A 15,152-nucleotide genomic window follows, 5' to 3' on the forward strand; every position below is an offset into this window, starting at 1 on the left:
CAGGTTCTCCTCCAGGCAATGAGGGGAAGGTCTCTAGCCCTACCCGGAGCAGGAACCTACCTCCTTGAAATCCCTAAAACCGACAATGGGGGCAGACTGATAAGAAAGCTCACCCGCCCATGGTCAGAAGGTCAGTATTAGGAAAACACATGACCATATTTCAGTATTTCACATGGTTTTATTACAAAACAAGCCACAAAACAGTTTTAGAAAATTTTTGCTACATACCAATTAGGAGATCACATAAAATGAGAAGCGTAACAGTTTCCATGCACTCAGCCTAGAGCTTACAACGAGTGCATTTCACAGCTGAAACATCACTGCTTTAAAACACAGAATCATGCTACACCTTCATAAGCAGAGGGGGAGGAGGTCAAACAGTATGTTTTTGCCAAACGTTTGCTTTATCTGAACTCTATCTAGTATGAAGGACTGACTGCCGCAGGCAATAACACAGAGAGGAAAAGGAACAAAGGAAGAAAAGGGTGCTGGCAGACAAGATTTAACAAACCTGTCCACTTCCGACATTTCGAAAGTTTATAAACAAAGCTCACTTGGGGACACTCAATTTCCAAAATGCTGTGACCTCCACATATGTTATCTAATTTACACTGAAAACAAACCTACTAAATTCCACTCCTCAACTACTGAACCTGCTATTTATTCATGGGGTCCTTTTAGCCCACATAAGAGTATATTTATATTCAGAAATATAAAAGAAAAAAAATTTGCTTCAAGTAGACTAAGAAGCTGGACCTTAAAACTCTTTCTCGTGGGAGCTGAGTATTCAACTCAGAAATAGATGTATAACTCCAATATTCTGACCTGACATCAATCTCCATAATGTATGCCTCAATACCCTTATGATGTCTCACTTAACACTAAAGGCCAAATTATTTTTACCAACCATCAGCTGACATTGAGTAAGCAAGTCTTTTGAAGCTTTCAAAAGTAATAGATGGTGGCCAGGCATGGTGGCTCACACCTATAATCTGAGTACTTTGGGAGGCTGTGAGGCAGGATTGAGCCCAGGGGGTCCAGGCTGCAGTGAGCCATGATCAGGCCACTGCACTCCAGCCTGGGTGACAGAGTGAAACACTGTTTCTAAAAATAAAAATTAAAGAATAATGGATGGCATTATTCAGCCATGGGGAGGACCACCTGAAATACTGTTACACACAGTGGGTCAAGACCACTTCAAAAGCCTTATGAAAATAGCACAACTCAGGCAAGGCTTTTATTCCACAAAGAAAATGCAGTACATTCCTTTAAAAAAAAAAAAAACTCAGATTTACTCCAGAGCCTATGCACTTAGTCACTAATCTATACTGCATCCCCACCCTATTTTTTCCATTTGGTTCAATTTTATACATTTAAAACTAACTGCTTTGGTCAAATACGTGCCATCTTTGGTTCACATTAAAAGATTATGGCTTAAAACTGGCCAGAAGTTAAGAAATATCAACAAAATAGGAAGTTTGAAATACAATTTAGGAATGGAATGCTTTTAGAGCTTGTTTCATTGAAGATAATAATTTATCTCATATTGAACTACATTAACAATGTTCTGGCTAGGTGCAGTGGCTCACACCTGTAATCCCAACACTTTAGGAGGCCAAGGCAGGAGGATCACTTGAGCCAGGAGTTTGAGACAGCCTGGGCAACATAGCCAGGCTCTGTACATACAAAAAAATTAAAAATTAGCCAGGCGTGGTAGCACAACCCTGTAGTCCTAGCTGCTTGGGAAGCTAACATGGGAGGATTGCTTAAGCCCAGAGATTCAAAGTTATGATGAACTATGATCACACCACTGCACTCTAGCCTGGGTAAGAGAGTGAGACCCTGTCTTTTAAAAATTAAAAAAAAAAAAATTAAAAACAAGCAATGCTCTAACGTGGAATTCCCAAGTGTTTGCCAATTGACAAGAAGATTTCCATTTGACAGTCTTAATGTCCTCGTTTCCCTTTATCAGGATAATACTATATGGATTCTATGTATGTTTAATTTGTCACATTCTCAAAAGAGATCTTGCTGAATAAGAAACAAATCAGCTTATTATAGTGGCCAATTAATTTAGCAATAGTAACCTATCAGATAATTTTTTTTTTTTTTTTTTTGAGACGGAGTCTTGCTCTGTCACCCAGGCTGGAGTGCAGTGGCGCGATCTCGGCTCACTGCAAGTTCCGCCTCCCAGGTTCACACCATTCTCCTGCCGCAGCCTCCCAAGTAGCTGAGACTACAGGCGCCTGCCACTGCGCCCGGCCAATTTTTTTTTTTTTTGTATTTTTAGTAGAGACGGGGTTTCACCGCGGTCTCGATCTCCTGACCTCGTGATCCGCCCGCCTCGGCCTCCCAAAGTGCTGGGATTACAGGCATGAGCCACCACGCCGGCCTTATAATTTATTTAAAAGAAAAGAGAGAGAGAGAGAGAAATGGGTAGATTTTCACAATGTAAACACCAAAAGAGGACATCTTTTCCGTGAGTCAGGGAATATTTAAAGAGATCTCAAAAGTCCCTATTTTCGTTAGTTCCACATCACATATTTTGTGCTTTCTTTGAATAGCCAAAAAATTTTCTTGGGGAAAATATGAGAGTAAAACCAGAGCTAAGGAGCTATAAGAATTTGGAATGGCTTCTTGAAATCATGCCGCTCCAAGTATGTCGTAACCTCGATCACTCAAAAATAAATAACTCCCAAACCAAGAATTTCTGAGGGCAAAAGCACACCAGCGTGTATAGGAAAGGCAGGGGAAGGGATGGAAGGGAGAGAAAGAGGGAACAATGTAGATTTCCTGTTTTATACCAGGACAACTAGGCCAAACTCAATTTAAATGAATAGCTCCAAAGCAGTGCAGTCAGAAAAAGTTCTCAGTGTGACACAGACTTCAGGGAAACAACACGTCCTGAAAGAAACATGATTCCCCTCAAGCCACAAAGGATTTTCTCATCAAGTGTTTTCACCTCTGCATTAGATTTGGACACAAGAAGAGGAGAGCATTTACTCAGGTAAAAATAGTTCTCTTAGTCTCTTCCTCTAGTTACTAATTTTTAATTTAAAAATACAATTAACTGATCTAGCTGATAAAAGTCACAGACAGAAATAAGCTAAGTTCTCTCTTCCTTTAGGGAACGCTGGTGGCAATTCACCATATAAACTGGATGGAAGAATTCTCCCGGGGACACTGGAAATAGCATCTTCTTATCAAATGGAAGGAGGTATGCCCTAAAATTTGGGTGGGACACTCAATTTTCTTTTATATTTTGAGACGGAGTTTCACTCTTGTTGCCCTGACTGGAGTGCAATGGCGCGATCTTGGCTCACTGCAACCTCCACCTCCTGGGTTCAAGTGAATCTCCTGCCTCAGCCTCCGAGTAGCTGGGATTACAGGCCTGCACCACCACGCCCGGCTAATTTTGCATATTTTTTAGTAGAGGCGGGGTTTCACCATGTTGGCCAGGCTGATCTCGAACTCCTGACCTCAGGTGATCCACCCACCTCAGCCTCCCAAACTACTGGCATTACAGGCGTGAGCCACCATGCCAGCTCAAAACTCAATTTTCTAGGCTCTTTTATCTGAGGAATCTCTGGCCAGCAACTCATAACGTCTAAATCAATGTTTCTATGCCAAGCTTCTATTTCATTAAAAATATATCTCTCACTCTAGATTCTTTTTGTATCTCTTCATGTTAAGTACATGGAAACTCATCCTATTACAGGGTCTGATCATGCAAGCACGAAAGGCTTCATTCAAAGGGCAACAGCAAGAAGAAAGAGAAAGCAAGTTTGCAAGGGTACAAAACACATAGCGCTTAAAATTAGACTAATGCTGGCCCATTCCAAAAGAGCTGCGAGGCACCTAAACTGAAAACAAAATGAAAAAACTAAAACAAGGACAAGGAAATAAAACTTGGTCATTGGTGAAACCGGACTTCCAGCCCCCTCTGGAGAGGAGCTGCTAAAATAATCCCTCTCCAGGAAGACCTCAGAATAGTTAGAATAGAATAGGTAGCTTCCTCTCCACTGAGTATGCCTACAGTTCTAACCTAGTGACTTCCCCAAATTAAATACACTGCGTTGATATTACACACACACACACACACACACACACACACACACAGCCAGCTGGATGGGCCCCTCCCTCCCAAAGAGCATCCACAGAAATATGAGTGACATAAAGGCCTCTGACTACCCTCCAACAAGGTAGAGAAACTGAGTCACAGCCTCCTTCTCTCAAGTCCTCCCTCCCTCCCACGGCACTGTGCTCCATCACACATCAGAGGTCCGTATGTTTTCATCATCAAGGTTGAACATAAACGGCTTCTCCTTGGGGTGCTGGGGCTCCGATCTGTGCCTTATCCGGGAGCTGGGCAGCACCCCAGGAGCGCTGCCCTCCCCAGGACGAGGTGTGAACAAAGAGTCCTCTGAAGTCTCTCCAGGTGGAAGCAGCTTCTCCCCAGCCTGGGGGACAGGTGTCCAGGGCTGCCAGGAGGAGGCCACAGAGGGGGCTTTGCAGAGGGCTTTCTTTTCCTCCAAAGGTGGCCGCCCCCTGCACAGGATAGAGTTGGGCCCACTTGAAAGGCTGGAGCTTCCAGGTCGGGTCAAAGAAATGGATCTAGAAAAGGACATTTCCTATAAAAATAAAAGGAAGAAAAAGACAAAAGAAAGTTAGGGCTTTTCAGACAATGTTTATCACAGAGTCCCAGAAAGAGTACCCAACCAGGATCACCACCTCATAGGTCCAAGGACGCTTGCCTACAAAAATGAAATACGGTCAACAGGATTCACTCCAAATGTGTCAAGGTCAGCCTGGCAGTGAAACTTGCAGGACATATCAGAAATTCTGTTTCTCGGCCGGGCGTGGTGGCTCATGCCTGAAATCCCAGCACTTTGGGAGCCCGAGGCGAGTGGATCACCTGAGGTCAGAAGTTTGAGATTAGCCTAGCCAACATGGTGAAACCCCATTTCTACTAAAAATACAAAAAAATCAGCTGGGCGTGGTGGCACGTGCCTGTAATCCCAGCTACTTGGGAGGCTGAGGCAGGAGAATCACTTGAACCCGGGAGGCGGAGGTTGCAGTAAGCTGAGATCGTGCCACTGCACTCCAGTCTGGGTGACAGAGTGAAACTCCGTCTCAAAAAAAAAGAAATTCAATTTCTCTATCTAACCCTACCTCACTTCCTCCCACAACCAAACAGAGAAAAATAAAAATGTGTACCCAAATTAGTAGAATGAGAAAAACAAGCAAGACAGCCTGGGGCTTCAGCTGCATCTCGGGACCGGGCTGCTTGCCTACATCACCAAATAAAACATGCCTGCTTGAGAGGAATTCATCTCTGAGTTGACATTGTGCAACAGAAAGGAAGTGACTTACTCTGGGGTGGCACTTGAGGGCCTGGACAGCTGCGCCAATCTCCTTAATCCAGCTGTGCATGTCTTCTGGACTGTCTGCCTGCAAAACATCCATGGCTCTTACCAAGAAATTTTAGGCACTATGATTTCAGCTTCCAAGTCTCTGACTCAATATTAAGTTTATAAAATTACACCATTAGGGGTGGAAAGCATCCCAGAAATCATCTAGTCCAGTAGCTTTCAGACTTTTAAGGACATGTTTTCCCTGCAATATCTTATTTGACACCCAATAAATAAAACCGCTCAAAGTGGAGCTGCTCTGAAATGAGGCACAGGCTGTGAGGAAGGGGAAAGTTTAAGACCCCATCCCCTGCTGAAGTCCGTCACCCCCTCCAGAAAACAACTGATCCAGTCTAGCCTCCTAGTTTTTTAAAAAAGGAAAATGAGGCCCAGAAAGCCAAAGCCCAAGGTTTATGGCTGGTAGAGATTCGAGTTCTCCTCACTCTCAACATAGTTGCCTTTCCACTGTAACTATCTGAACAGAATAATCCCACTTTCAATTCCAGCCCTATTAAAGCCAAATCCCACTGTAAATCCTCTAAGATATGTATTGCCTTCAGAAACGGGGCTTTTCTCAGAATACAAGCTACTGGGTCTGCTTTGAAATTTACAAGGAACTCAAATAACTCAACAACAACAACAAAACCATAAATCATCCCATTTAAAAGTGTAGGCCAAGCATGGTGGCTCATGCCTGTAATCTCAGCACTTGGGAGGCCGAGGCGGGCGGATTGCCTGAGCTCAGGAGTTCACGACCAGCCTGGGCAACATGGTGAAACCCCGTCTCTACTAAAATACAAAAAATTAGCCAGGAGTGGTGGCGTGCGCCCGTAGTCCCAGCTATTTGGGAGGCTGAGGCAGGAGAATTGCTTGAACCCGGGAGGCAGAGGTTGCAGTGAGCCGAGATCACACCACTGCACTCCAGTCTGGGTGACAGAGTGAGACTCTGTCTCAAAAAAAAAAAAAAAAGTGAGCAAAGGACATGAATAGTTTTCAAAACAAGACATACAAGTGGCCAAGAAGCATATGAAAAAATGTTCAATATCCCTAATCATTGGAGAAATGCAAATTAAAATCATCTCATACCAGTCAGAATAGCTATTATTAGGACAAAAAAACAGATTCTGACAAGGATGTGGGGAAAAGGGACTGCTTATACACTGCTGAAAGGCATGTAAATTAGTACAACCTTTATGGAAAGGAGTAGAGAGATTACTCAAAGAACTAAAAATAGAACTACCATTCAGGTCAGCAATCCCAATAGCGGGTGTCTCTCCAAAGGAAAAGAAATCATTATATCTTCACATGTGCCCCCAAACCTAAAATAAAACTTTAAAAAATTTTTAAAGAAATCATTATATCAAAAAGATACCTGCACCCTTGTGTTTATTGCAGCAATATTCACAATAGTAAGGTCATGGAACCAACCTAAGTGTCCACCAACAGAGGCCTGGATAAAGAAAATGTGGTGTCCATATGTATAATGGAATACTACTCATCTATAAAAATGAATGAAATCGTGTCTTTTGCAGAAATATAGATGAAACTATTATCTTAAGTGAAACAACTCAGACACAGAAAGTCAAATACCACATATTCTCACTTACAACTGGGAGCTAAAGAATGTGTACACATGGACATAGGGTGTGAAATAATTGTCACTGGAGACATGGAAGGGTGGGAGGGTGGGAGGCAGGTGAGGGATGGGAAATTACTTGATGCGTACGATGCACAATACTCAGGTGATGGTTACAGCAAAAGCCCAGACTTCACCAAAAGGCAATATATTCATGTAACAAAACCGCACTTGTACCCCTTAAATTTATACAAAAAAAAAGAGTTGTGACTTTGCTATTGTGAATAAAACTTTTAAAAAAGTTTAAAGAGTTGTGGGACTTGGAGCACCAAGCCTCACAGTATGTGAAGGATGAAGCCGAGTTACTTATTTCCTCCCAGAAACAACCTATAAACCCCAGAAGGGGGCAGCAGCGGCTCTATGAAAAAAGGGAGGAAACTCCAGCGGCCTCGCTGCTGCCGGTGGAGCCTGTCAGTGCCCTCCAGCTTTATAGGGGTTGAGTTCAAGTGAACAGAGCAAACGCTGGCTAAGGGCCCCACCCGGTGTTACATGCTGCATCAGGTGCCAGACACAGCGATGGGACCAGGCAGAATCTCCAGAAATACGCATGTTAGCCTTCCTCTGTCTCCAGCATCATCCCCTAACAGTCCCACCAAAACACACAGGCGTGCATTGGTGTGCACATGCAGATGTATGTGCCACCACCACACACTAGCCCCCAAAGGTCTCCACATCCCCCCTCATCCCCCCATCCCCAAAGTGACTCCTCCTCTTTGCATTCTATCAGGAAAAGACAGTAAAACAAAAATTCTCAAACCTGCATCCCTACCCCTTCCTGTCACCCCAAAACAAACCTTCCTTGGTTAGATGTGTGTACCTACAAGGAAAACCGTTCAGGTCCTGGTGCACAAGGGCAAAAAGGGTGTAGTGACAAGTGGCCAAAGTGAACACCTCTCTAACGTGTGCTCTGCCTGCAAACTTACTAGCGCTGTCTCCCCGCTTGACTTTTTCCAGTTATTTAACAATCTGGTGGTTTCCCAAGAAAAAGACAAACCCATCCTTTGTCCAAAAAGATCACCAGGATAAGGACTCCAAGATCCTTCCAGAAGGTTCTTTACAAATATCAGGGCTGGCCTGTTCCACAAGCTTAATTATTGAGGGAATTAAATGACCTCAATTAGGAAAAACTATTGAAACAGGGCCGAACGCACAGAATGGGCTCTGTAAGTAGCAGATATTATTGTTGTTTTCACTGGTATTATATGATATGCGACAAAAAAATGAAGCCTTAAATGCCACCATTTACAGATAAGCGCATTGCCCTCTCCATAATAAGACCTTTTCTCAGTTTCCTCATCCTCAAACTGCAGCTAATTCCTACCTCAAAGATCAAATTGTCAAGATCAAATAAGATCATGTATTTGGAGGTTAAAAAAAAAAGGTTATTTTGAATTTGAATGAGATGGAGGTCATCATCCATTAGGAGAAAAGCATTTATTAAGAGATTTTCCTCCTAGTGGAACAAAAGATGATTTGGTAGGAGGCATATGAGCTGGGGGAGAAAGTCTCCTATGTCACATAGGAGATCTGACATTTTCATTAAACAGACAGGAACATCCCCAGGGTGACAATCCGATAATCAGTTTCCAAGGCTGTTAAGCTATCTCCATGATCCTTCCAGCAGTCTACTGAAATGCTCTCTGTCATGTCAAATGCTACCCCAACAGGCCACAGGCCACCTGCCTGACTGCGCTTTGAAGTACTGCCTCCCCACAAACTCCTCCAGGAACTGTCACACAGGAAACCCAGGTGTCTTCACCCAGCCTCTGCTTAGCAAGAAATCACAGAATCACAGAAAACTAGCAATATCCTGATTTAGATGGGCACTCAAGTACAAGAATCAAAATACCACTATTATTCTTGGATGACTACCTAATACAATTTGTTATTTTTTCCCCGTTTTCCTTTTTGCAAGTAATAAGGGCTCCTTAAAGACAATATAGAAAATAAATGTAGAAAAATAAAAAATTAAAATCGGCTGGATACTGTGGTTCAAGCCTGTAATCCCACAATGTTAGAAGGCTAAAGTTTAGAATGTGGGAAGATGGCTTAAGCCCAGGAGTTCGAGACCAGCATGGGCAACAGAGCAAGACCTCTTCTCCCTAACCTTTGCAAAAAAAAAAAAAAAAGGGAAATAACAAGAAAAAATAAAATAAAATCACTTTAAAACCTCACAAAATTCTAAAATAACAATTGAGAGCAAATCCAGTCTTTTTGCTATTCATTTCTGTTTTCCAAAATACAAAGATACATTATATCTTGATTTTCTTTTTCAGTTAATAATAGAAGGATTTTTCCATGTTACCAGACGTCTTTGCAAGCATTTTCAGGGGATCCAAGTAGATATACTATGGTTCACCCACCTAGTCCTCTAAAACAGTGGTCGTCAACCTTTTCAGCATAGGGATCGGTTTTGTGGAAGACAATTTTTCCATGAACTTGGAAGGGTAAAGGGAGAGGGATGACGGGTGGTTTCGGGATGAAACTGTTCCACCTCAGATCATCAGGCATTACATTCTCATAGGAAGCGCACAACCTAGATCCCTCACATGCACAGTTCACAATAGGGTTCACAGTCCTGTGAGAATTTAATGCCGCTGCCGATCCGACAGGAGGTGGAACTCAGGCGATAACGTTTGCTCTCCCACTGCTCACCTCCTACTGTGTGGTCAGGTTCCTAACAGGCCATGGACCAGTACCAGTCCACAGCTTAGGGGTTGGGGACCCCTGCTCTAAAATATTTTTTGAATATTCCCTATTCTCCTCATATGAATAATGCTGCTACTCACATCTTTGGGGATAAAGCTTTTTTCGTATTTAGGAATATTTAGGAATCCTCAGCTCCCAAGGCAATTACTAAATTAAAGAATTCACACCCTTTTAAATCTCTTCTTACATCTGGCCAGAGAGATTTCTGGCCAATAATATAAATTTCATTTGCCAACATTTTTGTTACATGCACCCTTGCTAGAATTAAATATTATAATTTTTTAAATCTTTGCTAATATGATAGGTAAAATAATTAAATCTCTTTCTTAAAACATTTAGTAATTTAGTGAAGATGGAAATTGTTTACTAGTTATATTTCTTCCCTAATTCTCTAATTCCTTCTTAAGAACATTTTTTGGTCAGATAACCTAGATAGTAACTCAGCCATGAAGATAAATGCTACCCCCTAATAAATGTTATTTTAAAATACTGCTCAAAAAGAAAATCAGCTATTGCAATTAACTCCATATGAGAAGAAACAATATTATTTTATTGAGATCACAATTACAATCTTTTATTTTTAAATTTTTTTTGGAGCAGGGTATTCCTGGCCTCAAGCAATCCTCCTGCCTCAGCCTCCCAAAGTGCTGGGATTACAGGCATGAGCCACCAGGCCTGGCCTATAATCTCTCCTAGTAGTTTTAAGAACTGGGATTCATGAGAAACAAAAACTCAATGAAACTCCAAAATTGTATGCAAAAATTATGGTTATGTACATATCTATTTTTACGGAAAGCCTGTGCTTAGCTTTCATCAAAATCGTAAAACCACATCACAAAGTAGCTTCATGAAACAGAGGTTTAAAAAAAAAATGTAGCTGAAGTCTACCCTCCCATGATGAATTACCATGAGACTAAAAACATACTTTAAACTCAGTAAAACAAAAAAGGAAGTGCCAGGGTCATAGCTTCATCTCTTCCTGGTGTGCTTATGTGTGTGCACCTGTTTCTGGTGCTCGGTTCAAAAGAAAAAGTAGGGCTTCTGTCCTTGAGGGCAGTTTTTGAGATGAGTAGGACAGACAGTATTAAAATGAATCGTTGCAGCCTGCAGTTTTATTGCAGTCCAGTGAGCTTCTATTGACTATCTAACATAAGCCCAGCACTATAATAGATACAATGGTTTGAAGCAATGAATTCTAGAGGCCATAAAGGCTTCCATATCTACTTCTGGTTACTGCCATTGCCGCTATCCAAAATTTTTAGGCAACTCCTCCTTCATTCTGTTCTCCACCTCTGCAGCCCTCCTTTCCCAAGAACTAGTGCCATCTCTAGACACAGCCCTGCCACATACGATTGTGTAGATTGCACACTACATAGTTCTAGGTGACATCATTCACCCTGTAGTCTAAATTAAACAGTAAGTATCCAAAGAGCTCTAATGCAACACTCTGCAACTCACTTGAGTCCACTTATTGCTACTCTTGTCCTGACATAGCACCCTAGTTCTAACAACTGGGCTTATGCCAAGCTAAGACCAGTTTGAGCCACATTTCTCATTTCGAATAACTAATTTCCCTCTTGATAAACTGCCTAATTCCCTTGACCTTCTATGAATGGGAAATGGGGAAATGGTGACCTCTGCTTGCCTGGTAGCTCAAGAATTGAAATGTGATTTTGAACTTTTGCCCAGAACTGAGAACTGTTTACCTGCTGACAAGCTTGCTGAAATCACTGGCCTTTCTACCTGCTTAGATACCTGGTTATTTCCAGATCTTGGATTTTTGGTCACCATGATCCATTTGCCAAGACACCCGATTACCCCAAGTTGGTCTTCTCCAACAGAGTCAGACTTCCCTGGTTGTCTGTGACCACACCCTCTATATCATGGGTTCTGGACCAGGCTGCTCTTATTTTTTTCTTTTCTTTTGGTTTACTTTTGCTTGTTTTTAGAGACAGGGGTCTCACTGGGTTGCCGAGGCTGGTGTCGCACTCCTGGGCTCCAACAATCCTTCCACTTTGGCCTCCCAAAGTGCTGGGATTAGAGGTGTGAGCCACTGCACCCGGCCTGGACCAGGCTGCTCACAAACAACCCAAGTTGGCAAGTCTTGCTCCAGCACCTGGTGCTTCCCAGTTGGTTCCATAATTCACTGGATTTATTATGATCTTGCACAAATAATTTACCTTCAAAGCCTTCTTTTTCCTGTGTGTAAACTGGAGTTAATTTCAGAGACGGCTGAGATTTAAGTGATAAACTTATACTACTTACAGTACTTATACTACAAAGTGATAAACTTTAACTTATACTACCTGTAAGTTGTTTAGCACTATGCCTGGGACATCTAGGTGTCCAAAAAATGGTAGCTTTTCTTAACAGAAAAGACTACTACAGTGTGAGAAATCACAGGGTACAAATTATACGTAAATATGACATCTGAGTTAAACAGTTAAACGACCGAGATCTAAGTGGTTAGAATCTAACCCAAGTCTTTCTCTTCTGTCTAGGGAGTCTTCTCCACCATGATCTGCCCTGCTCTTTGATCTAGCTCTCTTAGATACTCAGGATGAACGGTTCTTTCTGGCAGATTTACTAAGCATAACCTTGGGGAGCAGGTCAGAAGGACACTTTGGCATGGTGGGTAAAACTGCCAGCACCTTAGCACCAAGCTCTACCAGTAGTCATATTCTTTCATCTTTTATGTAAAACACAATTTTTATTATTTATTTAATTTTTTGAGACAGAGTCTCACTCTGTCTCCCAGGCTGGAGTGCAGTGGTGTGATCTCGGCTCACTGCAACCTCCACCTCCTGGGTTCAAGAGATTCTCCTGCCTCAGCCTACCGAGTAGCTGGGATTACAGGTGCGCACCACCACACCCCGCTAATTTTTGTATTTTTAATAGAGACAGGGTTTCACTATGTTGGCCAGGCTGATCTCGAACTCCTGACCTCAGGTGATCCCCTGCCTTGGCCTCCCAAAGTCCCAGGATTACAGGCGTGAGCCACCGTGCCTGGCCTAAAACACAATTTTTACTTAGAACAAATGACTGACATACAAACTGTCAGTCAAACTTATTCCGAGTTAGGTATTTGGTAGATTTTTATCCCCAAAATGAGTAAGCTTTGAGCTTTCAAAGCAAAAACTAGAATTTCAAAAAAACTTCTGGCTACCTCCATGAGCTTAATAGTTTTCTACACTCAAAGACTGTTAATGATATTAGTGGTGATATCTTAATGATGTGATTTTGGATAGTACATAATAAAATGTGTCAACATTTTGAATATCTGCGTACCTCAGTGAGACCATTGTTTTCCAAATGACCAATGCATACTGTTAAAAACCATGCATGGATAAAAAGTATCTATTCAAAGTGCAAAATTGACCAATGGATTTTAATGTAAGAGTATAAAAATTTCTTGATATGGCTTCAGATTGTACATTGTACCTAAACATTAAGAAATTAACATTTGTCAAGTTTTGGTATAGAATCAAAGAATATCCACAATTATCTAAAAAGGCTATTAAAATATTCCTTTTTTCCAAATACACGTGTGTGAGGCAAGATTTTCTCCATATTCTTCAATCAAAACAACATATGGCCACAGATAGAATGCAGAAGCAGATAGGAGAATCCTGTTGTCTTCTATTATGCCAGCCATTAAAGATAGATGTGCAAAACTGTAAAAACAATACTATTCTTGCTATTTTTTAGAAATATGTTTTTTTCACAAAATCTGTTTTATTAACTTAAAATGAGTTTATGATTGCTCTTTTTTTTTTTTTGAGACAAGGTCTTTAAAGGGTCTTGATTTGTCATCCAGGCCGGAGTGCAGTGGCGAGATCATAGCTCACTGCACCTTCAAACTCCAGGGCTCAAACTATCCTCCTGCCTCAGCCTCCCAAGTAGCTGGGACGACAGGTGCATCCCATGGTGCCCAGCTTTATAGTTGCTATTTTTAATGAATTGATAAATATTTTAAGTGATTTTTAATCTATACTATTCTCTTTCTAACTATTTTTGAGTTAGGTGCTGTAAACAGATTTGTCCTCCCTCTCGTTTATTTATTCAGTGTGACGCTAGTGTTCTCTTATCCCAGAAATGTGGGAAGCAGAAGGCAATGGAAGATGGGGTGATTAGAATCTTCTGGTAAATGTGCATACACTCATGTAGATTATCTTTGGAACATTTTTTGGTTGGGTTTCGTGTTTCCCAAATTGCTATCTTTAGTCCAAAGCTCTCTCCTGAACTCAACCAGCACAATCATTCCCTTAGCAAATATTTATTTAGTGTCAGCAACATGCCAAACAGTGTGTATCCAATGGTCTTCATAGCACATCTCCTTGGATGTCCAGCAGGCACTGTAAACTCTGAACCACCCATGCTAACCTTGTGTTTCCTCTCAACAGCTCCTCCTCCCATGCTCCTGTGACAATGACTGGTGCCATGAGCCACCCTGAGGCTCCAGCCAAACATCCAGGCATACCTGTCCTCTCTCCCTTCATCCGACTGACTCTCAAGTCCTGGAAAATATACCTTTTTAATATCTCTCAAATTTTCCACTTTTCTCCATCTACCCTCATTCAGGCTTCCTTTATCCCTCACTAAATTATTAACAACAGCCTTCAAACTGTTCTCTCTCATCCTATCTTAGCCTTTTCTCTTCTGTCCTCCACACTGCACAGGGCCAGGCAATCCTTGACAGCATGTCATTAAAAGGGCTGGGGTTGAAGATCATCATCTCCATTTCACAGATGAGGAAAACAGGCTCTGAAGTTAAATAACTTGCCCAAGTGGTATTTTTTAATGGCAAGGCGGATCAGATCAAGCTCTTTGTTTAACCTCTAAGGGCATTAATTCTAAGGATAAAACACGAGCTCTTCAATAAGGCATATGAGGGTCCTCCGTGCCTAACTGTCCAGCCTCCTTTTGGCCCTATGCTCCTTTTATTACCAGGCTTTAAAAAAATACCTCCTATTTCCTTTGCCTGGGCCACTTTTCCCCCCAACAGACTGAGCTTAGCTGTATCTTTCTTCAGAAACCCTCCCCAACTCCCTAAGACTGGGTGAGGCGACCTGCTTATGGTTCATGTTTCAGTCTAATGGCAGTAGCACTTATCACACCATTTTTTTTTATTTTGTATTCCCCTACCCGCTTCAGGGAGGACCTGTAATACATTTAGATTACTGTCACATTCTGCATTTCCTGCTAGGATCACTTGACCTCCTAAATTTTTTTCTCAATTTGCATACATTAGGTCAATTCTTTGTGCTGTCAAGTTCTTCATCACACGCCCACCATCACAGTGTCATACGGAATGATTTCACTGTCTGCAAACTCCCCTGTGCTCCATCTCCCCCAGCACTCCCTCCCCTGCACCATGCCACAGTTTAACTGCCTAT

At 42.0% G+C, this 15,152-nt stretch overlaps 1 protein-coding gene across 4 annotated transcripts in view; it reads right to left on the reverse strand.

Annotated features, from left to right (window-relative positions):
- Positions 1-158: 158 nt before the first annotated feature.
- The window catches only part of PLEKHA2 (pleckstrin homology domain containing A2), a 73,498-nt gene continuing 58,504 nt past the window's right edge, over positions 159-15,152 (reverse strand). For all 4 annotated transcript variants that reach the window (XM_055348962.2, XM_019032501.4, XM_055348961.2 and 1 more), the window contains 2 exons: positions 5,374-5,451; positions 159-4,631 (listed from right to left, as the gene is read on the reverse strand). In XM_055348962.2, coding sequence (XP_055204937.1) covers positions 4,269-4,631; positions 5,374-5,451 — 441 coding nt within the window. In that variant the 3' untranslated portion in view covers positions 159-4,268. The remainder of the gene's footprint in view (positions 4,632-5,373; positions 5,452-15,152) is intronic.

This window comes from Gorilla gorilla, chromosome 7 (assembly GCF_029281585.2).
Source record: "Gorilla gorilla gorilla isolate KB3781 chromosome 7, NHGRI_mGorGor1-v2.1_pri, whole genome shotgun sequence".
NCBI classification, from domain to species: domain Eukaryota; kingdom Metazoa; phylum Chordata; class Mammalia; order Primates; family Hominidae; genus Gorilla; species Gorilla gorilla.